The following is a 26810-nucleotide window of genomic DNA, read 5'->3' as shown; positions in this document are numbered from 1 at the left end:
GGCCTGAAATAATTCATTCACATCTTAGTAGGCCATGACTCTAGTTTATCTTTAAGCCTAGTACTGAAGTTACTTTTTAAAAGAACCATTTAAATGTTGCAATGAGTAAAGGTGCGGGATTGCACATTTAACATTAAGTGTCCTCATTGAGCTCTTGTCCTCAAGAAGGAAACCAGGGAACGTTGGAACTTAGGTTCTGATGGTAGGTATATACTTGGGATGAAGAAGGGCTACGTTAAGACCAAGCTATCTGTAGGCCACTTCTTTCCTGAGCCTAGGATATCTGTTGGGGAGAAAGAATAGATTTCAGGGTGATGAAATCTGCTGTGGGAGTCCCCCAGGAGCCACCTTGGGTCTGTTTTGAGGAAAGGAATTACTGCCTTCCATTTTGCTGTCATTTTTCTGCTCTATCATTTGCCTAGATTCTCCATCCAGCCTCTGACTCCTCTTTCTTCCATTTCGCCCCCCTTTCTTATCTATGTTAACTCCTTTTCCCCAGACCCCCTTGCCCACTGCTTCTTACCTCAATGGGAGTGCATAAAGCCACATTTGCCTCATCGCTGCTGTCTTGACCATGAAATACATCTTTCAAGATGTTAGCACTGGCATTCACAGAATCCATGAGCACAGACACATGCTGGTGGACTTTGATCAGGTTATTAAGTCTGTAATAAAACAAGGACAGACAGGTGAGTCAGGAGCTCTGAAGGATTTCCAGCTTGGGGTTCTGGAGAGGGTTGGGATAAGAGGAGAAAGGGAAGCCCTGGGTACCTAACTTGAACTCTTTATTTCCTCCTGTCATTCCCTTTTACTAGGTAACCCTTGATTTTGGAAACTATTTGTAGGAATAAAGTTGTGGAGCAGCAGGTTAACCTGCTGCATCTCGTACTAGATGCATCTAGTACTAGAACATTGGCATCTCGTACTAGAACACTGGTTCAAGTCCTGCCTGCTCCACTTCCAATCCAACTATTTGCTTATGCATTAGGGGAAGCAGCAGACGATGGCCCAAGTGCTTGGCAGGGGCCACTAGCATTAGAGAACTCACAGGAGTTCTAGGCTCCTGACTTCAGCCTGGTTCTTGCTTCTCTCTCTCTCTTTCTCTCTCTCTCTCTCTCTCTCTCTCTCTCATATCCTGTTATCCCAACTTTCAAATAAACTCTTTTTTAAAGAAAAAGAAACTCTATACTCTTCTTTCAATATTCACCTTTGGCCAGTCTTGTCTCATCCTATTTCAATTGCTGGGAACTTGGGTAGGGTGGGAGTTTAGAATAGAGGTGGATAGCACAAGTTCTGTTTTGGTCTAGGACAGCAAGAGGATATAGAAATTCATCTCTGGGACATATGGGAAGGGTACAAGCTGGCTGATTGCTGATCACAAGGAATATTTTCTGCCTGAATTGCTCAGGGCCCAATCCTCAGAACTTAAAGCAAGAGTCCTTTCTGAGGCCAGACCTCCTGGTAGCCACTAGACACACAAACTGCCTGCTTCTCCCTGACATTCCTGACATGTTCAGCCCTGTCTCTGGGCTACCCTGCTCACCTGCTGATGAGATTTTCTGCGAGCTGAGCCAAGTGCTGTATCTGGGCATGCTCCTCGTCAGAGAGGCTATCTTGCGATTCCTGTGAGTCTATCTGGGGTTGCAGGGCAGCTTGAATTTCAGTATGCTTGCATTCCCACATTTTCATTGAATTTTCAAAGTCCTGGAAATGAACACAGTGACAGATTCTAATGGTTGCTATGATTAGGTTGTCATGTGACCCACTTTCTGTGAGTCTGACAGTTGTAATTTGGGGTAAAGTGGCTATATTATGGGTAAAGTTCATCCTCTTATCCATTTACCCATACACCTCTGTATCCATCCATTACTTTAATCAATGTCTCTTTTGGTCTAGGCATTTCCAGTTTTGATGTCAATTTACCAGGTCTTGGGGCACCAGGCTTAAATCAGATAGCTTCCTCTTAGCCTAAAGCTCCTTTATGAGGGTACCATGAGCAATAACACAGTGAAATGCCTTTTCCTGCTTCTTCTTTAGCTACATATTGTGTAGAGGCAATTTAATTTTGAATCATTCTTCTGGCATTTGTTAGCCATGTGCTTTAGTCTTAATTCTTGTCATTTTAGTGCATTCACTTCATAGACATGTCGGTCGGAAGACCTACACGAGAGAATGCATGTAAAGTGCTGAGCATGAAGGAGCCACTTTGTAAAGTGGACTTCTCTCTTCACTTTGCTGCTGGTTCTGTGAACTGTTCACAGGTCAGAAAGGAAGACAGCTTGTATGCACTGAGCATACAATCATTGTTCAGAATGGCTCCTTTCTAGTTCTAAGTTTGAGTGTGTGGCAGTTGTGAATGCTATATTTTAAGAAACCTTATGTAGGAGTGAGGAACTTTTTGTTTCTGCCAAGGGCCATTTGTGTATAAAATCATTGGTAGGCTATAAAAAATGATCAGCTTAAAAATCAGGTTGCCACAGGTATACTGAATTTTAAGTCCCACTTGTAATTGACTTGGCAGGACCAGAGCAAATGATTTCCTGAATCTTATGTGGCCTGGAAGGCCAGATATTCCCCAGCCCTGCTTGGGGAAACTTAAGGCAAATTCAATGCATAATTTGCTATTGAAGAAGATTTCTCCCATGACCACCTGAGGACTTTAGTTTTCTGTGCAGCATGCATGAGGCTGCCCAAAGCCATAAGCAGGAGTTACTTGTCTAACTCATTTGGATAGTGGTTTGCATGTGGCAGAGTATAACGGAACGTTCTAGGGACATTAGTGGGTCCTAGGAGTGTGCATTTATAATTAGTACCCTGGATCTCTCTCATATTTTCATGCAAGAACCATGCAGACCTCTGAGGAATTCTGTTTAAACAGGAAGTATTCATACTTAAGTGAACAGTGTGGGTGGGGCCATGTAAGAGCCCAAGACAAACCTTTCCCTACTTACCCGATCTCTCGTAAGCATTTGGGCAGCATTCTTGTATCTGATCTTGATTATGCCTGGTCTCTGAATCCAGGCTTCCCCATCCACCTGCACTGGGATACCTTCTTCACCATCAATGGTTATCATCACCTCACGGCACTGCAAGTGAAGAGGAGTAGAATGGGGGGCATAAATGAGGTAATCATCAGAGATCAATCTTAAAATCTCATAGTTACAGCTGGAAAGTGTGTCTGAAGCAGTACAAGCAAAGGATGTGATTGGATTATCCCAAGGAGAAACATTTTTGTCTCCTCTAGCCTCCATTGTCTTTGTCTCCAGCCTCAGTCAGCACCTTGGTGCCCACCAGATAACCTGACCCCTCCATCCTGGAACTCTCATCTCTTGCTAATTGCTGGGACTGCTCTACGTCTTGGCAGACAGCCAGAAGATTCAGCCCCTTCCTAGTGCCCATCTGGCCCCTGCCTACCTGGGCGATGCGATGATGATGCAGGTTGATGATTCGGGACATTGCCATCTGCACAGAACCAAAGATTGCCACTACTTCCAATTTCCCATCATCTATTGCAGGAGCCTCATATTCCTGAGGAAGAAAAGGTGTGTCACATTTCTCAACCTTGAGAAATTATATCTGGTCCCTAAAAAGCACTAGGTGTGATTTGAAATCTCCTGGTAAAAATTGGTCAAGGCCATGGAAGGATGAGAAGATGGATCCAGGAAACCAGTTTGGAAAAAAGGCACTGTGATCCCATTCATCGTCCATTTTGGGACCCCAATTGCTTCCTTCCCTTTCCAACCCAGCACCGAAATCTCCAGGACCAGTCTTACTGGTTTCATGACCTTCTCAGAGGATCTCAGAAGAAAAAGATCATGGCCAGTTTTCCTAGGAATTTTACGGATAGACCTCCTTGGAGAAAAGAAAATGGCCTAGACAATCTTTTAAGTATATGTCAGGCCTTAGAAGTGGAAAAAGCAAAGCCCAAGAAACAGCCAAGATCTTTAGTTGATTCATGTTCTAAGGGATGGTAATCACTTAAACAATTAATCAAGCAGGAGCCAGGATTGTAGTCTAGTGACTTAAGCCACTGTATAATGCTGGCATCCCATACGGATGTTAGTTCAAGTCCTGGCTGCTCCACGTCCAATCCAGTTCCCTGCTAACAACCTGGGAAAACAGTGGAAGATGTATCAAATATTGGACCTCCTGTACCCAATGAGAGACTCAGAAAAAACTCCTGGCTACAGCCTGGCCCACTTCCCGCCATTGTGGCCATTTGAGAAGTGAAGCAATGCGTGGAAGATTTTTCTCTGTTCCTGTTTCTCCCTCTTCTCGGTAACTCTGACTTTCACATAAATAAAACAGGTCTTAAAAGAATTAATCGTACAATTTCTGGCTAATAAAACCATAGCCCCCAATCACTTCTTCTATTGTCTACTTTCTACTCTAATGAGTCCATCTCTCTTCTCTGAGAGACTTTATCACAGCCATGCCTTTCTCTTCTCTCTTCCTTGAACCCTACTTACCGTGGTTGCTGTGTCACTTCCCCAGAAGTTGATCCCTCCAGCATAGCTGGTGATGTTGAGTACTACGATGCCTTGCAGGTTCGGCAGTGGGATAACTTTTCCATCACACTGAAAGAAAAGATTAGCTCTCAGTGCCTGGCTTTTCTGATACCAACCTGGAAGGGCATTTGTGGAGATGGGGAAGGGCTCTGTCTTCTCTTCATTTTCTTTTTTTTTTTTAAATAATTAAAATTTTGTATTCGAGAGCTATAGATATAAGTCACCTAAATAAGAAAACATTTAATTTAATCAAATATATGAAAATCAATTAACTGAATCAAATCTAATAATCCATTTAATTTTATACACACACATATACACACAGATTGATTTTCCATACACCAGCTCACTCCCTAAATATCTGCAAAGGATTGGGTTGAGCCAGAGCCAGAGTTAGGAGCTGTATTTGCTGGACTCAGGAGCCAAATAGAATTGAATATCAAACTCTGGCTCTCTGACATGGGATAGAGTCATCTTATTCATTAGATTAAATGCCTAGCACAATGCTATCACCTTTTTACCTATAACATGGAAATCCATCGTATCCATAAGATGGAAATATGTCTTTCTACCCTTCCTCTCATGACTGTGTGTGAGGGTAACAGAGTTCAAGCTGGGACAGAGGGAAACTTGATTCCCAGTGGCCTGAGGTGTTCTTTCTCCACCACTCAGAAGGGCCATTGCACTTCCACTAACCTCCAGGTGCACTCGTTCTTCCAGATTCCTGTAAGAACGGTGTAGAAGTTCCTTGCTCCCCAGAAGGCCATACCATATCTTGTTCTTAAGGCGGCTACTGCAGAGAGACAAAGACGGTGAATGATGTAAAGATAAATGGATGGGGACAAACAGGAAAGACAACCTTACACAATTGTGCTTGCTGGGTTAAGTATAACTGCTATCCCATTTACACACTTGCAGAAATGGTGGGCCCTTTTGATGTCTTAACATCCTGTCAATAAATAAAACTTCCCCTTCTCCTTGCTGTTGTATTGGTCCAGATTTAGAAAAACCTGGCTATATTGAGAAAGCAATGCTTAGAAAAAGCTGTCACACAATAGTTACCCTAGTAGGGCTACTTCAGGAGCACAAGAATTCAGGTACTTGTAGTCAATTTCATTTAAAACATGACTTTTAGACTTCAATTTCTTAGCAACTGTGACATTTTTGGCAAAGTAGAGGGCTGTCTCAGATATCAGACCTATATATATATATATATATATATATATATATATATATATATATATATTTAAAGATTTTATTATTATTGGAAAGCCGAATATACAGAGAGGAGGAGAGACAGAGAGGAAGATCTTCCGTCCGATGATTCACTCCCCAAGTGAGCCGCAATGGGCCGGTGCGTGCCTATCCGAAGCCGGGAACCAGGAACCTCTTCCGGGTCTCCCACGCGGGTGCAGGGTCCCAATGCTTTGGGCCGTCCTCGACTGCTTTCCCAGGCCACAAGCAGGGAGCTGGATGGGAAGTGGAGCTGCCAGGATTAGAACCGGTGCCCATATGGGATCCCGGGGCGTTCAAGGCGAGGACTTTAGCCGCTAGGCCACGCCGCCGGGCCCTGACCTATATATTTTTAAGGATTTATTTTATTTATTTGAAAAGCAGAGTGGGAGAGAGATAGAGATCTTCCATCTAATGTTTCACTCCCTAAATGGCTACAATGACCGGGGCTGGGCTATTCCAAATCCAGGAGCCAAGAGCTTCATCCAGGTCTCCCAGGTAGGTGACAGGGACCCAAGGAATTAGGCCATCCTCTGCTATGTTCCCCAGCCATGAAACAGCCCATGCGAAAACTCCAAAAAATCAGAACTGAGGAAGTTCTTTTCTGCATGTCTTAGCACAGCATGCTGGCTAAACAGGGCATAAGCCCCAACATCACATTTGTATATCCCCTGGGAACTGGAAGCAGTAGTCTTTCCTGTGTCCTGCAGTAATTGAAAATACCCTATCAAAGAAAACTGAGGACCTGACAGCCTTACAACTGAGTTCTATGGAACCTTTAAAGAGGAAATAACCCCTGTACTTTTCAATTACAAATGTTGATAAGAATGGAACTCTTCCAAACTTTTTCATTATTCTGATATCCAGACCAAAGACAACATGAAAACAAAATGACAGAGCAATATCCTTGATGAACAGAGATGCAAAAATTCTCAGCAAAGCATTACTTCATAGAATCCAATACTGCATTGAAAAGATAGCACATTATGAAGAGGTATTAATTACAGAGATGCAAGAATGGTTCAACATGGGCACATCAATAGGTATAAATTACATCAACAGAATGAAAGAAAAAAACCATTAGATCATATCAATAGATGCAGCACTTGATAAGATTCACCATCTCTTCAAGATAAAATCTCACAGCAAATCAAGTATATAAGGAACACACCTCAAAATTATAAAAGCCGTGTATGAGTAATTCACAGCAAAAAGAAAAATAGGAAGAAAATGAAAGCACCTCCCCTAAAATTTTAAACAAGGCAAGGATGTCCAATTTCACTATTCTTAGTTACTATGGTATTGAAAGTATTAGCAAGAGCAGTAAAGGCACCATAAAGCTGCTGCTTTTGATGCTGGTATCTCATATGGGAGCAGGTTTTGTGTTCTGGCTGCTTCACTTCTGATTATGCTCCCTGCTAATGGCCTGTGAAAAGCAGCAGCAGATGCCCAAGTATTTGTTTGCTCCTGCACTCATGTGGGAGAATGAGTGAGGCTCCTGACTTTGACCTGGTCCATCCCTGGCTTTCATGGCCATCTAGAGTGAACCAGCAGATGGAAGTTCTCTTTCTCTGTCTCCCTGTAAACTCTGACTTAAAAAAATTATTATTTATTTTTACTGGAAAGACATATTTACAGAGAGAAGGAGATACACAGAGAAAGATCTTCCATCCGTTGATTCACTCCCCAAGCAGCTGCAATGGCCAGAGCTAAAATGATCTGAAGCCAGGAGCCAGGAGCTTCTTCTGGGTCTCCCACGTGGGTGCAGGGTCCCAAGACTTTGGGCTGTTCTCAACTGCTTTCCCAGGCTACAAGCAGGGAGCTGGAAGGGAAGAGGAACAGGCGGGATACGATCTGGAGCCCATATAGGTTTCTGGCAGTTGCAAGGCGAGGGCTTTAGCCACTAGGCCCTGTAACTCTTTTAAGTAAATAAACAAAAGCTTTTCAAAAATAAAAAGAGCAATTACAGAGCTGAAAGAAATAGAGAGCATAAAAATTTGGAAGGGAGAAAATAAATATAACCATGTTCACAAATAAAAATTTGTTCACGGAAACACATAAACATCTCACCAAAACCTGTTAGAATTGATAACAGTTTATTGAGGTAGTAAGATTAAAAATAAATTTAATAAAGCAATAGTAAATTTGTGCACCAGTAATTGTGAAGTTCAAAGAGAAATCAAGAAAGATATCCCATTCATAATAGCTACAAAATTTAAATACTTAGGAATAAATTTGACCAAAGAAGTACAAGGACTCTATAATGAAAATTATAAAATGCTGATGAAATATTCAAGGATATAAATACGAAAATGTATTCTTTGCTCATATATGTGCAGAATTGAAATATCTGTGCTACCTAGTCTATATATCACTGTAATTTCTGTCAAAATACCCATGACATTATTTAGAGAATTAGAAAAAAATCCTACAATTTATATGGAACCACAAAACACCTAGAATAGTCAAAAAAATCCTGAGGGGAAGGAAAGAAAAGGAAAGAGTGAGAGAGAGAAGAAAGGAAGGAAAAGAGGACGTGGCAAGAGAAGAAAGGAAAGGGAAGGAAGGGGAAAGATGGAAAAGGAAGAGAGGAGAGGAGATGTGAGGTGATGTGGGGTAAGGAGAGGAAAGAGGAAGGGAGGGCAGGGCAGGGCAGGGCAGCACAATATCTGATTTCCAAGCATACTAAAAAGCGATTGTATCTAAAACAGCAGGATAGTGACACAAAAATTGACACAGAGCTCAATGAGACAGAATAGCGAATCCAGAAACAAATGTACAAGCATACAAACAATTGCTTTTTTGACAAAGCTAATTGTCTATTCAACAAGCAATGCTGACAAACTGCACATAAGAAACTTTCATACAAGAATGAAATTAGATCCCTGTCTATCACCATACACAATTCAAGATCGATCAAAGACTTAAATGAAAGACCTGAAACTATGGAATTCCTTGAAAAAAAAGGAGGGGGAAACACTTGAAGACATTTGTGTAAGCAATAGTTTTTTAATAAGACACCAACAGCACAGTTAACAAAAACGAAACTAAACAAATGGGATTAAATTAATTTAAGAAGCTTCTGTATTACAAAGGAAACATGTAATATAGTGTAGAGGCATCTGCTAGAAGGGGGGAAATATTTACAACACACTTTTATGATAAAGGATTAATACACAAATATATCAGAAGCCCAAAAACTCAACAAAAACATTAAGAAAATAATCATTTTACTTAAGAAAAGGATAAAGGATTTGGACAGTTCTCAAAAGTAGAAGTGTAAATGGCCAGCAAACATGAAGCAGAGATCAGTATCACTAGTCACCAGGGAAATGCCAATCAAAACCATAACGAAATATCACCTCAGTTTTGTCACAATGGTATTGTCAAGAAGATAGAAAGCAAGAATTGCTGGCAAGGATTCGGAGAAAAGTGAATTCTAATACAATATTCATGGGAAATTATAGTCACTGTACAAAAATATCAAGATTTCTCTAAAACTCAGCAATACTTTCATCTTTCACATGCTGGTATTGGCAATATATCCAAAAGACATGAACTCATTGTATCAAAGAGAAACTTAATCCATCATATCTATTTCAATACTGTTCACAACTGTCAAGATATGGAATCAACCAAGGCACCCATCATCAGATGAATGGATCAAGAAAATTATATATATATATATATATATATATATATATATATATATATATATACATATACACACACACACATACATACAATAGTATTAAGCCATAAAAATGGAATTCAGTCATTTGCAGCAAAATAGGTGTAACTGGAGGACATTATGTAATGTGAAAGATGTTAGACACGGAAAGACACATATTACACATTCACCTTCACACATGAGAGCTAAAAATAATATAAAAAAGCTCAATCTGAACTCAGAATGGTGATTTTGGGGATTAAAAGGGGTGGGAGGAATAGAGGAATTTTGGATAGTGGCTACCAAAACATACATCAAAGTTGCAAGTGTTGCACATATAGTGGGGAGACAAATTTGGAGTAATTTGGTTTGTATTGTGTAGACAGAAGACAGAAGTTCCAAACCTCCAGTCTTCATGTCAAAGAAAGGGAAATGTTCAAAAGCATGTTTCGATCTTTATACATTGTATACCTGTGTGAAATATCACAGTGAAGCTCATAAAGACGTGCAATTATGGCTAATCAAGAATGTCAAAATAAAATATAAATACTGAAAAAGACACAGCTAAGAAAATAAAATGATGCACAATAGATTGGGAGAAGCTACCTGCAAGTCAGACATCTGGTAATGTATCTGCACTGACAAGGAACTTCTAGTAGAAGTGACTACTAGACGCATTGCTGCATCGTCAAGCGAAACATCTGGAGCTACTACTAAGGCCTGGGGAATTTCATACAGACAGAGCAAATGTAAGTAGTTTCCTGAACTGAGGCATGATGTGTTCTGTGTAGTGGTTCCACAAGTAACTGTGTTTGCACAGCAATCCACAGATCTAGGCTGTGAGGCGATCTCTGAAGTTCAGGATGCCAGACAAGATCAGGATTCAGGACGAGTGGTCTCAATTGACTTGTCTTGATATCAATTCATTTTATATCTAAAGAATCTCTTTTTGTTACTTGTCAGAGATGTAGGGAATGTGGGAATGCGTATGTTGCTATGGTACGAAAATTCTTTCAGTGTGAGCTTCAAGGGTTCAGGTATTAGAGGCTTTGATTTTTGGTGTGGGAGTGTTAGGAGGTGATGCAGGTGTTTAAGAGATGGGGTCTAGTGGAATGCCTTTAGATTGGTGAGGGTGCTGCCCTCAAAAGAGAAGGGATTAATGTAGGTGATATAGAACAAGTTGTAAGAGCAAGCTTGATCCTTCAGTCTCTTTCTGCCATGAGGCCATGAGACCTTATTGGAGCCAAGCTAATACAACTATCATTTCCTGGAATCTCTAGAACTATGAGCTAAGTAAAACTCTTTTCTTCATAAAATTAACCTGCTTCAGGGATTCAGTGGTAGTAAATATACTCGACAAACTCGTGTGTGTTATAAATGTGAATGCTATGTAGACAGGTAATTTGTTCCTTACTTGTATTGTCCTGGGTGTTCATCTCTTCTGGTATTGAATTCCAGAGAAATTTTAGCATCCAGTCCAATTCCAAAGTAGTTGTTCATGACACATTTTTCTTTGAAGCGTCTGAAATTAGCCAAAGAAGATGGCAAACATTGGTGCAGGGAAGAAGTACCACTGTCATTACACTGAAACTAGATCTCCTATATACTAGCACAAATCAGAATGCTCCTGGGAAGCACACATAGATGTCCCACTATGTCAACATCTAACTCAGTAGAAGACGATGCTGAGGCATGTGGGAAGCTTCGGTGGGAATGGAACTCAGAGTAAAAAGGCAACATTCATGATCTTAGCCGTCATCTTTGGAGGCCTCAGATATAAATGAGCCATATACAAGGGTTCTTTTTAATTTTTTTAGCTTTTATTATTCTTATTTTAATTTACATAAAATTAGTAGATTTCACATTTTTCATGATGCAGATTTAGAAGATAGGGGTTCCTCCCTTCTCTCCTCTACAAGGGATCTTCATGACAAATTCAAATTATCTTTAATTCTGTTTCTCATGAAATTTTAAAGCCCTTTTGTATAATAAAGGGAACTAGAATGCTTGACTTATTCTACAAATAACTCTCGACTGTCACAAACACGAATATAAAAATTGTCTTTTCTACTACTCTTTTTTGCTAATTCTTTTGTGGTATTTTATCTCAAAGAGCAAAATGATCACATATTTGTGGGGTAAAGGCTGATAAAAGAGGGAAGACATGTATACAACAACAACAGCAACAACACCAACAACAAAAACCGCAAAGCAGTATTTGAGTATCCTGTATTCATCTAGGATGAAAATGTCAAAATCTATGGTGTGCTATAGGTGGTTCTACCAGCTGGTAGAAAATGATTATGCATAGCTCTCCACCAACTTTGCATTTAGTTGCATTATATCAATAATTTGGAATGGATCATAATAGGAGGAATAAGACAGAGACCCCCCCACTCCCACCCTGGAGAGCTGGTTGTTAAACACTTGCCAATATACTATCAAAACTCATTAGGTAGATCTATGAGACTTCATACATGATCCCAAGCCAATGGGAAGTTAAGCAGAGTGGTGGGGGGTGAGAAGAAGGAGTAAGAATTTTTTCCTGAAGTAAACTATTTAAGAAAACGCAAATATTTGTTGCTTGTGTTTTCAGTTTCTGAGAAAATGAAAATGAGAACAGCTTAACAATTTTAATAATAGATAACTTTTTTATTTGTTAAAAAATGATTCTCTTAACTGCAGTCCAGAAATTGGAATTTTACTAGCTGATATACAAATTGATCTTGCTAACAGAACCCAAAAGGAGTGAACATGGCAGAATTTGATTGCTGGAAATAATTCTAAAGAGACAGTTCTAGTGAGACAGACATTCTTGGGTTTATTATCATGTCTCCTAATGATCACTTATTATTTTATATCTTAAGTCATTTACTGGTAAGGTTAAAAAGGAAAATAAGCCTATTGAATTAACAACTAACATTTAGTAAGCGATTACTAGCTTCTAACACAGAACACTTTATAGTGGCCAATAAAAGTATGTAGTAAGTTCTACAGTTGTTTGCATCTGACATGTGAGGAAACTGAGATTCAGACTGGTTAAGCTGCTTTTGTAGGTCATGGAAATAGAGTCAGAATTTGATTCTGAAAACCCTGAGATTGCATTCTTTCCCAGATAGAAGAAGTTATTGAAATGATAAGATTAAATACTTACATAGTTTCCGGTGTAAAATGTAAGTGTTCCAAGTTAAGGTTGTCTAAGTCCTCATTTTGGAGAGAAGATATAGAAGACAAAGCACCACGAAGACGAGAACCTAGACACAGAAACACCACCTTGGTGTCAGGTGCAAACAAAAATGCCTTTATCTTGCGAGGGGTAAGAAGGGTAAGATCAAGCTAAACAACATTCCCATAGCTAACTTTCGGGGTTTTCATTTTTAAGATAAATTCTCTTGGAAAGATAAGACACTTTCACTGAAAGAGTGGTAAAATGCTGGACTGCTCACTTGCTGGTAGTGAAAACAGCTTCAAATCTAGGATTTGATTAAGCCAGTCTTTTCAAAGTCACCAATGGGTCCATTATTCTGGACACTGGCATGGAATCTCACAGTGTGAGATTCCTGGGGAAGAAGGAGGGCTGCAGAGTAGGAATACAGCTTAAACAGAATGCATGAAAGCACATGTTTGTTCTTCAGGAACTAGATGGTAGTGATGAACACTGGAATGGGAGATTAAGAGGAGAAAGATCCTTACGGTGTTGTGGGCTTGTCTGGCCAACATTCTCTGTGTCATCTTCCAGGAAGAAAGTTGAAGTTGAAGTAACATTCTTGAGTGATAAGGTCTGTCTGCTTTCCTCATCCAGAACTAAGAAAAAGAACAGAATGGAGGGAGAAATAGTGACAGGGCAGAATGGAGATTTAGTCACCTCTATTCACATCTATTTTGTTTAGTTAACATCAGTTAGTGTGTGGGTGGATGTTTGACTTCACTTCTGCTCCATGATGCTGTTTGTTGTGTCAGATTCCTTACAACAGCCACGTATTTTCATATCTATGATGAGCTTTTTGTTTTACAGGCCACTCTTCATTCTGTTGCCTGGTGTGTGTGGTTATGAGTAGAGTTATCAGGGCAGGGGTCGAGAGGGTGAGAAAACCTCTACTCCTCCACATTCATTCTGTCACTTCATCTGCTTATATGACTTTCGTCCAGGCTTGATCCGATATGATCAAGCTACACTTGCATTCACATGTTTCAGTCATATCTAGGACTTCTTAGAAGTATGCTTCCTTTCACCAGCATATATGTTGTATAGTGCAAGTGCTCAACTTGTGCCAAAGTCCATGGGTTGATTTCCTCCCCTAACCAGGGAAGGGGGCCTTTCTGTGTTCTGTGGCCGCAGGCCACATTTTTAAACATAACATATGTTTACCAAAGGGTTATGGTTACATCAGATTAATCTGATCCCTACTACTTGAAAATGAACTCTAGAAATAGTGGCGAATTAACTGTTTAATTCTTTCACAGTGCAGGAGGATATTTCCTTTCTCACTTTCTTTGAAAATTGACTGAGATTTCATGTGAAATTCTGAGGCAGAAGATACTAAGGCTGAAAGTCAAAGGCCAACAACATGTACAGAAAAAAAACATGAGAGAGAGAGACAGTAGGTGAGGGAAATTCCTTATTACAAGGGACTTCTCATTTCTAAATAGCTCAGGTAGAATACACTTGGCTTAGGGCTGGTGTGGTGGTGTGACAGGCTTAATCCTCCACCTGCAAGGGCCAGTATCCCATATGGGTGCTGCTTTGTGTCTGGGATGCTCTAGTCCTGATCCAGTTTCCTGCAGAAGATGGCTAAAGTCCGTGGGCCCCTGCATCTACATGGGAGACCTGGAGGAAGCTCCTCGTTTTGGATCAGCTCAACTCCAGCTGTTGTGGTCATCTGGAGAGTGAACCAGCAGGCGGATGACATCTCTTTCTTCCTCTGTCTCTCCTCACCGTGTAAAATCTGCCTTCCAAATAAAAGTAAATAAATCTAAAAAAAAAAAAAAACACTTAGCTTTATACAGCCTATTGATTTTTTTTTTTCAAATAAAGTATGAGGGAGAAATTGATCACATAAGTGTTAAGTGAAGGAGTTGGGGGAGTTGAAAGAATTTTCATACTGAGTCAGAAGACTCCAGATTGTCATGTGTTCTGGGCAATGTCCATCAGCTCCAGAGCCACCAGGACCACTCTCTGGTCTTGTGCCTGATTACTACTGTATAGGACATACAGGGATGAATATTGCTTTCTTTCTAAAATAGCAATAGGTTTGGCTTTTGGAGGGAAAAAATCCCACCCCTGGTGGGGGGACCTGACAGAGCTTTGAGCCGGGCCACTTATCATTTGAATGTTTGTTCCAAGAAATGAGTAGTAGAAGGAGTTTAGTCCCTGGGAGATAGGAGGAGACAAAGTGTCAAATTATCAGAACTAAAATTTTTCAAATCAGCAGAATCTGAGGAGTGACTTTGAATACAATCTAAATGCAGAATCTAGTCAATGTGAATGCAGAGTTTTGATAGGGAAAGTCATATAGCAAACAGAGTGAGGGAGACAAGTAAACCCCTCACTAGGGATTTTCCTTTCCTCTGCCCCAGTCACCACAACCTTAGGGACCTTACCTTGTTCAACCTGGAATATGATGAGTTTCAAGGATTTCTGGAGATTATGGGCCCTTGTGGCCAACTCCAGCTTAGAATTGTCTATATGGTCCATTTGGGAGACACAGGGCTTTCCATCTGATTTGCCACCATCTGCATGTGCTGTAGCTCCTTTCTTAGCAGACATAGCTGCTGCATCCTCAGCCAGGACATCAACCAGGACACTCAGCTTCTCATACATTAGGTTGCTCTGTATGGGGAGGAAGGAGATGGGACACTGTCATTAGGGACTGGTGCTTTAGAGGATCGAATAATAAAGAACAGAGATGGTATCGTTGGGAGGTGGAAAGGGATAGTGGCTGTGTAGGACACAGCATAGAAAGCCTCATGCAGTGAGTTGAAGTATATTGGGGAAAGGACGTGAGTAGATGTGATGAAATAATCAACAGGAACTCAACATGCATCATTTGTTGCTGAACAGGCCCATGCATCAATGTATATGGCCAAGTGTTTCTCATGTCAGAATGGTTTCCAAAATTATTTGTTAACAAGGAGGACTTGAGGAAAGAAGTATTTTTAGAATGGCATTTCCATACGTATGCTCCTATGGATGTGGGCTTGCTTCTCAAGGGTATTTGGTATCTGCTTTTATAATAGTTTATGCTTTTGAGTCCCACTTGAGAGTTGGTGGGAAGAGGTAAGTCACTTCTTTGTATCTCCATGTTCTAGGGCACTTGTGAGGATGAAATTCAGAAACACAGTAAAAGCACTTAGGACAGTCCCTGGCAGAGTGAGTACTAGGAAAGTGATAGTTCTTATTAGATGAATATCAGCATATTTTTTTCTGTGTATTTGTATGTACGCATTTCAAAGCATGTTCTGGTATAAATTAGGTGCACACATGCGTGGTGAACACTTGTGTCTTATTCCGGACAGATGCTTTTCAAATGTTAACATACATGCACTGAATCTGTATCCTCAATGCCATTCTTCATTTGGCAAAGGATAGAACTTTGACGGGAGTGGACCTACCCTATCAAGAAATCCTACCCAATTCCCCAGCTTATCCTCCATTTGTAATGAGAGACACTTTCCTTTATTAAAAAGGAGCTCCTGGCTCCACAAAATGCATTGGGCAAGACAAATGGAAACTTACTTTCAAAATCACAGACTCTATTGCTGTGTTATTCTGCTTGATGTGACTCCAGGCCTTTACAATATCAGTCACAAAATCTTCCACTGCTGAGCACAGGAATCTACAAAGACAGGATGGATAATATGATATGTCATGGACCAGGAGTGATGCTCACAACCTTTCCTTCTTATAACATTATTAGTCTTCATCTTCTTCCTTTGCCTTGCTTTCCTGATCTTTCCTCTTTCTCCTTTTTCCTGTTCTTTTCTCCCCTGTTTGCCTCACCTACTGTCTCTCTCTCTCATGTTTTTTTTTCTGTACATGTGAAATTCGTTCCATCTCCACTCTAGTGCAGTTTCACACCGCTTCGCAGCTCAAACATCCAAGAGAGTTAAACTAGCATTTTTTAGTCCTTAGTTTCCAGTAAACAGAATTTACATAGCACCATGACTCAAGTTTTCACTCTGGGTCAGTCAGCTCTGTTCAGGGGCAAAACTTAGTACAAAAATTAATGGCATTGAAAGGTCGCTGGGGGGATGTTTTCACAGGAGGTTATCATACACTGAACAAAACTCTCTGCTTCCACCAAGGAATTCCAAGTAAGATAAATGATGAGTATTTAGAAGGAGAAGTTATAGGCAGGCACCAAAGAGCCTTGAACCATTTTCAAAGATGGAAAGCAAAATGTCCATATTGTGATGAGCTGCACTGTGCTCTTGAACGGACTGGATTGTTCTGTTTCTCCTTTGTAATCCTCCTTCCAAGACTCTGGCTTGAAGTTTTAATTTTTTGAAGCAGCAGGAGCGCTCATTTCAATCTTATCTTTCTTTCCTAATTTTTCCATTTGGAAAGTTTGAGTTAGGAAAAATTCCATTTGAAATGCTAAACATACCCTTTCATTCCCTACACTCCTCAAGCTCTTAAAATCAACCCTGTATCTGACTTGGATTCCCAAACTATGAGGGACAAAAACACCCCAAGAAAGACTGACCTGGTTGCAATGATCATTTCTGTGGAATATTTGGCTTTCAACACTTTGTTCAGCTCAGCGGTTGCAGATTCTAAATGTTGGACGGCAGCAGCCTGAGGGTTTGAAAAGGGTATTCAGTCCTGAAATCACTGCACTGTGATGCAATATGTTGTCCACTCTCATCCCCCACAGCCCCATGGTTTCTTATTTGCTTTACCAGCAACTCAACTACTTTTCTGGAAATAATCACAAAGGACTCTCATTGAAGACCCTGAATCAGAGAATTTTTGAGATAATCTTAGACCTACAGTTATTCTTAAAAGAGGAGAAACATTCTATTTCCTAATGTTTAAATGAATAATCATGTGAGGAGATTAGAAGTCATATGGAGGGAAGCACTGTTTGTTCCATGTTTGCACTGACCAAACAGTCTTGTATCACCTAGCTAGTAAACACTAGAACTGGGATTCAAATCTACATCTTTCCAAACCTGACTGCCACCTCTTAAATACTACTACTACTACTAATAGCACCTACTTAATAGTAATGACTACATGCCAGGTTCTGTTCTAATATATATCTGTCCTTTTTTCATGTAATCCTCACAACAACCCAAAAGGATTATTTATTAGCCATTCCCATTTCTCAGAGGAGAAATAAGGTACAGAGAAAATAGCAGTTAATAAGCTACAGAGGTGGAATTCAGTTCTAGGTAGTCTCACTCTTTGGTCTGTCCTCTTGATTAAAACATCTGCTCCTCCCTCTATCAGCCCAATGTCCAAACATCTACCAGGTCCTGATAACTCTATTTCTTCACTATGTCTCAAATGCCTCCACTGGGCCTCATTCTTGTCACTCCTTCACCAGTTTAAGTCACTACCATCTCTTGCCTGGACAACTAGCAGTTCTTAGCTGTTCTCCCTACCTGTGATCTTTATTCTTTCAATTGCTTTTCCATACATCATAGAGTACCACTGCTTACAAAATAGATAGATATACGATGAAGCAAGTGCACTAAATGTTAATGATAGAATATACCATTTCAGCTTTGTTGTACATTTGGAAATAATCATAATATAAAACCCCTTCTATTCTCATTGCTTTTAGGATAAAATCCAAACCTACTACCATGGCTTACTAGGCCCTTCTTGACCCCTGATTATTTCTCCAACCTCATCTTAGTCAATCTTCCCTGCATGCCTCCTTCCTGGTACCCTTGTCAAGTCTTGAATGTGCTTCAATTCCATAAATATTGCAGCTGTTTCCTTGCCTTTGGACAATGCACGTTTTTTAAACTGTCTGGAACAGGTCTTCTCTTTCTTAAACTCCTGGCTAACTCTCTGATCTCTGCTTTTTCAGGTCTCCTTTGAAATGAAACTTCTTCAGAGAAGCTTTCCCTGATTTTCCCCCAGATTTTACACATATATGTATATACTGACTGCTGTGCATATATCCAATTCTACTCCTTTCTATTGTAATGCCCATGCTACTTCATTTAAAACATTTATTTTTCTGTCTCTGAGTCGAGTATGAGCACCATGACAGCAGGGACTGTGTTGTTCTTTACCCACTCACATAAAAGAACAGCTTCTAGAAGAGTAGGCACTCATATGAGACAGTTACTCCCTAAATATTTTTAGCGAATTAATAGCAAACGGCTGAATGGATTATTTCCCCAATGTCGAACAGAGTTTTTGGTAAATGGCTATTGACCTGTCCCTACGCCTCAGTGATCTCATCTTCATCAAGCCTATGGACAATACAAAAGCTTCTCTCTTGGCTTTGTCTATTATTTTACTATGATCAGGCTGTTGGCCTGAGTTGGAGCTGTGCAGCAGTTACCTCAAATCGTGGGATGTCCATTTCCACCTGTCCTCTTGGCAACGGGACTTGTCTGGGAGTTTCACGGATCATCACACTCCATCTGAAATGAAGTTAAAAGACAAATTGATATTCAAAGTTCCATTTCACACAAACTTGAAATCAATGCTTCACAGGTCAAGAAAGAGACCTCAAGTGTTATGTGGCAGAGGATGACCAAGCTATTCCTACTCATCTGCTCTCAAGGTATACCACAAGAGACCTGTTTTATGAAATGCCCTCCCTGGGTTCTCAGAAAGAAATGCTTCTTAACCATAAGTAATCATTCAGATCATCTGAGATACTTTTGTAAAACACATTAAGCATGATCCTGCCGCAAAAACTACTTGAATGAAAATCTTTGTGGTTGAGTTTAGAGTGTGATATCCTGCCCCAGGTGATGGTTATGGGCAGCCATCAATTAAATGCTCACATATGCCCAAACACAGATAATTGCTCGTCTCAGGAGAGGGGATGGCAATATTCTTTCTTTTTTAGAACATAGATTATCTAAACCATTGATTCTGAGTTGGAGCGCTCCCTTTAGTCTGTACTGATGACAGCATAGACTATACTTATGACACTACAGACTATTTTCCAAGAAGCCATGTTTACACGGGTAATTGGTCATGTTATTTGAAAGAGATGCACAGAATCCATGAAATATCTCCATGGGGCCCTTGGTCTAGGGTCTCTTAGGTTTCAAGAGGTGCTTCCATGGTATTTGAAAGATAAATGGTACACTTTAGTTTCCGGAGTGGCAAGCCCCTCCAACTTCCCCCAACTGCTCTACTTTTGAGCTAGACGGGAAATAAGGCTCTCTGAGAAAGGTTAGAGTATTATATAACTGGAAAGAACTCATGTGGGAGTGAAAAAGGTGCAAGGACCTGGTCTTTTGACCACTCACCTGTCTAGTATCCTCACACTGGCCTGCTCCACTCTGCTGAGAATTTCCAAAGGTGACTTGTTCTTGTTCCAGAATGCACCCCAGCCGAGGACACGTGCCAGATCGTTACCAGTTCCAAGTGGGATGACTGCCAGCTGACACTGGAGGAACAAAAGGAGACACATCCATTTCAGACAGTTCTACCAAGGTTCTACCCATGAAAGAACCCAGAAGGTACCATTTGGGAAGAACTGCAGTCTTAAAGACAATGGCTTTAAGAGACATCACATTCTAGGAAGCATGATGGGAGGATGCTTGAAGTTGAGTGGATTTTACTCTAAGAAGTTGGGTCCATTTTTAGCATTACAAAACTCAGTAAAGTCAATAAAGGGAAAGTTGCTGGAAAATCCCAATATTCACAGCCATGTTTGTTTGTTTGTTATTTTTATCCATGTTTATAAAACAGAAATAGAACTACACATGTCTACGTAGCCTGGGCCAAGGTGGGAGAGTGCCTCAAGAGACACAGCAACCCAAGGAGGAAGAACTGTGGACTTCCCAGGAGGAGGGAAGTTTCTGTCACTTTTGAGAGTCAGGAAATAAAACCTTCAGCTTTAGCAGAGGAAGGAAATTGAGGGCTGAATGCTGCACAAGGCCACTTCACATCTGCATGTTTTCCTCCTCTTACCCCTTCACTTTAAAGACTGGAGACTCAAGCACTGCTCCTTCTCTCTGTCAACTCTTTCATTTCTCCTTTATATGAGTGACAACAAAATGATGTAGGTGAGTAGGCTGAGAGTGGGAAACTATCAATCAAGTTTGACTATTTAGCCTATGGGAAACACATATTTTACAAGCAGGGGAAATTAGGACTTCTTGGAGTTGAAATATGTGTATCAACTATCTCTAGCAGTGGCTAAACTGGGGCAACTAGGTACCCACCTTTTCGTGCAACCCAAAGACATCAATCAAGGATAGTACCCAGCTCACACTGCCATCTCCACCACAAACCAGAACACGAAAGCGAGCAAAATTCTTGAACATGCATAGCCTGAAAGGAAGAAGGAGAAAGGAGGTCATTTCATGAACTAAGGATTTTACAATTTTTTACAATGTATTCTGGACTCAAGCACTGCTTTGGCATCTCTCTAACAGGCTACCTGCCTTCTTGCCCTTAGTACCTGTATTTCTACATACCTATGACCACAGAGTATTACCCTGAGATCAGATCTTTCCTCAATTTGCACTCTTCAGTGCCCAAGCTTGCTCTGGAAGCCACTAGTAACCTAAGCAAAACCATATGCTACAGCCCAGGGAGAACACCTTGCATGGTAATCAGTAGGCTACCCTCTGAGTAGACAGATGGTGCCCAAATTAAACAGATATGTAGTAAAGATTATTTTTGGCTCTGAGGGGGGCAAATGAATGGCAGGAAAGACAGATAAACAATATCCATTTGTCTTTTTGTCTGAGGTGAGAGGCATCATTTTACCTCTTCCAATCAGAAGAGGTGAGGCAAATTTGGGAACAGGACATGGGCTTAAAGGGAATACTGAAAGAGGGTTAAATGTTCTCCAACAAATCAACAAAAATGCTCTCCAGTTATGCATTTACACCCTGCTCTGACAAAACAGATATTTCCTGTGCAGATACAAGCCCTGATCCCAGGAATCCTATCCCAGTCTGTTCTGTGTACAGAGGGGAATTCCTGCCACATAGCCAACAATATCCCTTATCGCACTTACCCTGCTTCAGGTCCACCCTTTGAGAGGTCAAATACTTGAGACGGGTTTAGATATTGCTTGAATTTCCTGAGAAAAATGATCCCTTGATGATCACCACTTTTGGAGTTAATGAAGATGAGAAGGGGGCATGAACAGGCAGCTGACCAGTCGAGATTCCAGTAGTCTGGAGATACTACTAACTGACCTGATAGACACACACAACAGAAAGAAGAAAAAGGGAAGAACGCCGTTGAGATGCAAGTGAATTATTTCATATCATCGCATTTCACTAGGACATTTTACATCTCAGTCCCAGTCTCCTGAGATTGAAGAGCAGTTGGAAAATCAAAACATCGATCAAAGTGACTTAGACATCTGTTGATTTTCCAGGCAAATGACCACAGTGACTACTGTACTGAGTGACTACTGCACGCTGTGCATCTTGTTGGATACTAGCAAAGGCATTGTGCTGGCTTTGATCTGTGGGGATGGACCCATATACAAGAAACTCAAACTTGGTACCAAAATTGAGGATTAGTGAAACTCTGTGGGGGAACTGAGGAAAGGGGATTAAGAGCTCTGGGGGGAGAACCAGCACAGCAACTGTGTCTTTTCTGTCTGAGATAGCTTGGTTCTCACAGTGAGAAGAGACCAGGTCAGGAATGAGGGAGAGGGAAGGTTGTCGTGTAGCCAGGTGCAAATGCCAAAACATTATCAATGTGGCATGGAGCAAAGAGCTTTCATCACTTCTCTGAGGTCCTGGCACAGCAATCCGTGTGATCACACCAACTTCGAGGGAAAACAAGTCTATGGGGAAACTGTCTGAATGGGAGGAAAGCTTTTATTAATCCCCTAGCACTGAAGTTACCCGTGATGAAGTGGCAATAAAGTAGTCTAAAGAGCCACAGCCTGCCAGCTCTTGCTCAGTCTTAGAACCTGTTGGCAAGGAGACAGGCAACGAGCAATGGCCCTTCACAGAGAGAGAGATACCAGACCTCAGAGCAAAGCCCCAAAGCTCCAAGTGCACGGCTTGCCAGGAATGCCCTGGCAAAAAATAAGTGCGCAGGGCCAGAAGCACATGGCTTACTCTTAAGTGGGGTCAGAGGGAGGGCAGTTGAGATGTCCCATTCGTTGTAGCCTGAAGGGAAATCTGTTTAAACAGAGATCATGGCTGTTTTGTCTGGAAAGAAAAATAAATCTAAGACAGTTTCTTCTATGGGTCAATTCCCACTCACTGGCCAGTAGGGCTAGAAGGCATCTTCCTCCAACTAGCCAGTTATACTGCAAAATTTTCAGGCCTTGTCAGACTCATGGCTACAAGGGGAGTCTGCTGTATCCTTTGCATAGAATAGTTTAGAAGTGGTCACTTTCCCTGAATATATTATCCAAACTAACATTCCTTTCAACAGTTATTTTTTTAAAGAAAACAAGGCAATGTTTTGACACATTGATAACATTATTAATATATTAAGGTGCTATGTAACACAAGCCACATGGAGGACAATTTAACAACATCTAAGAAAATTGCCAAGGCTTATGTATTTTCACCTAGTAACTCCACTTTTGGGAATTTTTCCATGACTGTGTATGTACAAACAACATGTGTGAGGCTGTTCATTGCAGTATTATTTGCAATAGCAAAGGAATAATGAACACCAAAATAAGCATGAGTGAGCGGCTGGTTAAATAAGTTATGGTATATAAATAATGGGATATCTTGTAGCTGTAAAAAAAAGAGTGAGAAATTGGGCTGGAATTGTGGAATAACAAGTTAAACCACCTTAGTGTATTAATCTGTCATTTTTTATGCTGGCACCCCATACTTCCCTAACAGTTCAAGGTCTGGGTGCTCTGCTTCTGATCCAGCTCTCTGTTACTGTGCCTGGGAAAGCATCAGAAGATTGCCCAAGGGCCTGGCATGGTGGCCTTGTGACTAAAGTCCTCACCTTGCATGCACTGGGATCCTATATGGGTGCTGTTTCATGTCCCAGCTACTCTACTTCCCATCCAGCTCCCTGCTTGTGGCCTGGGAAAGCAGTCGAGGACGGCCCAAAGTCTTGGGACCCTGCACCCACGTGGGAAACCTGGAAGAAGCTCGTGGCTTCAGATCACCTTAACTCCAGCCATTGTGGTCATTTGGAGAGTGAACAAGTAGATGGCATATCTTTCTCTGTGTATCTCCTTCTCTCTGTAAATCTGCCTTTGCAATAAAATAAATATTAAAAAAGAAAGATCATCCAAGTCCTTGAGACCCTGTTTCCACGTGGGAGACCAGGATGGAGTTTCTGCCTCCTGGGTTCAGCCTGGTCCAGCCTGGTCCAGCCTGGTCCAGCCCTGGCTATGGCAGCCATTTGTAGAATGAATCACTGAATGGAAGATTCTATTTTCTCCCTGCCACTCTATAATTGTGCCTTTCAAATAAATAAAAATAAACCTTATTTTAAAAAGAATGAGGAGTAAGTTGTTTGTTGATGGGGGAAGATGCCCAAAACACACTATAAAGGGGGAAAAAAACCCAGGATTCGGCAGAGCGTCTGCTGGAGGCGGAGGGGCATAAGAGTATTCTGAGACTAATCAGCACAGTCAGCTGCTTGGGAGTGAGAAAAGGGAAGCTCTAGGAGACTGAGAAGACTAGAAAAAGCATAGCAACAAGTAAGACTTCTCACTATTTAGTGACCATGTATGTGTTTCTTTTGTTTTAAAACTGAGCTATGTGACGATATTAATTAGTCAAGAATTCAATTTGGAATTAGGAAAAAAAGCATTATGCTAATTTGGTCTGCACGAAAGTGGAGCTGAAATTCTTTTCAGATCTGTTTGGCAGCTCCGAGTCTGGGCTGCTTTCTGTTACACACAACTACAATAGAATGCGGAATGTGTGCTATAGCACACTGCCCTCCAGTTTATCCACTAACCAAGAGCAAGCATCTTAACTTCTCCATACATAGGAGAGTAGCATATCTCAGTTATTAATAAAATAATCCAGAGTTGAGGAAGGAAACTATTAGATAAAGAGAACATTTTCTAAGTAAGGCAACTTGAATTTGAATGTTAAGCCTCTTATGGTCACAGCTGTGAAGGCAATGGGAAGTCATGCTTGCAGCAAGCCAATCGCAGGAGAATCAGCTGCATCTAGTATCCCCTCACCGCTGCTCCAGAGGCAAAGAACATCTGAAGCTGAGCCAGGGCAAGCTTGTCAAGATAATTTTGTGAACAAGGTGACAAAACTGAGTGCCATTGTAGGTTGGAATACAGTGATGTCAGACAGATCCTAACCAGGCAGACAGCCCTGCCATTGAACCTGCTTTTGAACGGGCTGATGTTAATAACGAAGGAAGTATTCTGTCCTATCTTTATTGGCAATTCACTTGAAAACCTAGAAAGCTAGCTTGTGAACAGTGAATTAATTACTCAAAGGTGGAGAAAGAACTGCTGGATGATAGAATCGGATTTGGAGAGTGATTCGGACAGACAAATGGGTGAATGTCAACAGATGAAATGTACAGGGAATAAATGTGAAGTTTGGCCTTTAGGCTTGAGGACATAAATTGTACCAGAACAGGACAATACTGACTTGGCTTGGCAGCATCAAGTGTGAAAAGGGCTTAGGGGATTTACTTGATTTTAAACTCCAGATGAGTTAACAGCCTGAAACAACCGTACAAAAAATATCTCATGCTTCTTTGAGCTGCATTAAGAGAACCACAGTGCCCCAAACCTGGGAGCCAGAAGCTCCTCTCAAATGTACTTTTTTCATTCCACATAAGGTTACTAAATTAACATAAAGTTGCCTTATTGGTCCCTTCTTTGGACTTTTAAAATAATCTTTAACACATATTAACTCAAACCTTGGTAACACATCTGAGTGCAATTTTCATTCCTTTTGGCAGAAAACAAATGACAGATGAGGCACAGAGAGGTTGGTTAACTTGCCCGGGATCACACAGCACACGATGGAGCTCATTCCTGGAACTACTAGCATCAGCAGCATGTGGGAACTTGTCAGAAATGTACATTCTTAAGCCCTACCTGACTGTACAGTCAGAAACTCTAGGAATGAGGCCCACAACATGAGTTGGAACAAGCCTTGAGGGGGTTTCTGAGGCATGCCTGTGTTCACCACACTGCTCCATTTTGTCTCCCTGCGAATCAGTCACGTTGCATAGTCAACTCTGTTATTCTCTATACTGCTTAGCACTCAGATCTGTGTATAGTCAAAATTCAGTAAAGTGTTAATGAATTCATTTAACAAATCTTGGTGGTCTACATAACATGCATCCAGGGCTAAGTCAAGCAGTAATGATATAGAATTCATACTGTGCAATGGGAGATACATGTGGTGAACTGTAACGTGTTTTATATGCTCTAGGTTGCATGTTCTTGGTTTGCAGCAAAGTAAGAAATTTGGGGAAGTAGGAAGAGTTCATGACAGAGCCTTTAAGATAGAAGCCAAGCTTGATTCTGAGATGGAGTCTAAAGGATGAGAATTTATGAAGCAGACAGGGAAGGGAAAATGGATAATTACAAAGTATGTTCAGAAAATGGAGTCTGTTGATTGAATGCATGAAGCATGAATGGATAATTTTTCATTTCATTTAAAAGGTGAGACACAGAGACAGACATTTCATCTGCTGGTTTACTCCCCCAAATACCCACCACAGCTGGGACTGGGCTGGACTGAAGTTTGAAGCACAAATTCCAATCTATTTTTCTCACTTGGGTGGCAAGGACCCAAGTACTTGAACCTCATTTTCTGTCACCTAGGATGTGCATCAGCAGGAAGCCAGAATCAGGAGTGAAGTGGGAACCCAAATTCAGGCACTCTGGTATGGAATGTGGGCATTCCAAGGGCATCCTGATAGCTGTGCCAACTGCCTGCCTCTATGGAGACAACTTTTAAATCAGCAAAGTATCAATCCATGAATATCTCCTGAACCAGTGAACATTACTTGTGTCAAATATGTTTAACTGAACATATCATAGAAATATGGATTAAACATCCCAGGAAAGACTTGAAATTTCTAGCAAGTGAAATCGATCACAGAGTAAAACTATACACAAACTGAAATTAATTATCGTTGTATATTTTTCCTGCTTTAATGAAATAGTGGCATGCCAATGAAAGTATATTAGTTTTCTCAATCTCTTTGTGCTATTAAGATAGGTCAAGTCTTTTTAGCTATATATGATTCTGCTCTTGACAGCTCCCACTCTTTAATTGGTGGTGGGAAGAAAAAATTGGAC

General features: G+C 40.9%; 1 protein-coding gene across 1 annotated transcript in view; it reads right to left on the bottom strand.

Moving 5' to 3' along the window:
- Nucleotides 1-26810, bottom strand: part of DGKK (diacylglycerol kinase kappa) — a 113974-nt gene that overhangs the window by 5752 nt on the left and 81412 nt on the right. Inside the window, exons 9-24 of the mRNA XM_058658699.1 lie at nucleotides 21588-21771; nucleotides 20785-20893; nucleotides 19864-20003; nucleotides 18939-19020; nucleotides 17118-17209; nucleotides 16148-16247; nucleotides 15013-15241; nucleotides 13105-13215; nucleotides 12566-12665; nucleotides 10826-10933; nucleotides 5205-5301; nucleotides 4470-4577; nucleotides 3415-3528; nucleotides 2952-3086; nucleotides 1544-1704; nucleotides 524-665 (exon numbers count right to left, since the gene is read on the bottom strand). Coding sequence (XP_058514682.1) covers nucleotides 524-665; nucleotides 1544-1704; nucleotides 2952-3086; nucleotides 3415-3528; nucleotides 4470-4577; nucleotides 5205-5301; nucleotides 10826-10933; nucleotides 12566-12665; nucleotides 13105-13215; nucleotides 15013-15241; nucleotides 16148-16247; nucleotides 17118-17209; nucleotides 18939-19020; nucleotides 19864-20003; nucleotides 20785-20893; nucleotides 21588-21771 — 2012 coding nt within the window. The remainder of the gene's footprint in view (nucleotides 1-523; nucleotides 666-1543; nucleotides 1705-2951; nucleotides 3087-3414; nucleotides 3529-4469; nucleotides 4578-5204; nucleotides 5302-10825; nucleotides 10934-12565; nucleotides 12666-13104; nucleotides 13216-15012; nucleotides 15242-16147; nucleotides 16248-17117; nucleotides 17210-18938; nucleotides 19021-19863; nucleotides 20004-20784; nucleotides 20894-21587; nucleotides 21772-26810) is intronic.

Source organism: Ochotona princeps, chromosome X, assembly GCF_030435755.1.
Source record: "Ochotona princeps isolate mOchPri1 chromosome X, mOchPri1.hap1, whole genome shotgun sequence".
NCBI lineage: Eukaryota > Metazoa > Chordata > Mammalia > Lagomorpha > Ochotonidae > Ochotona > Ochotona princeps.
Note: the sequence above shows the minus strand (reverse complement) of the source record. Positions and strands in the feature narration are given on the sequence as shown.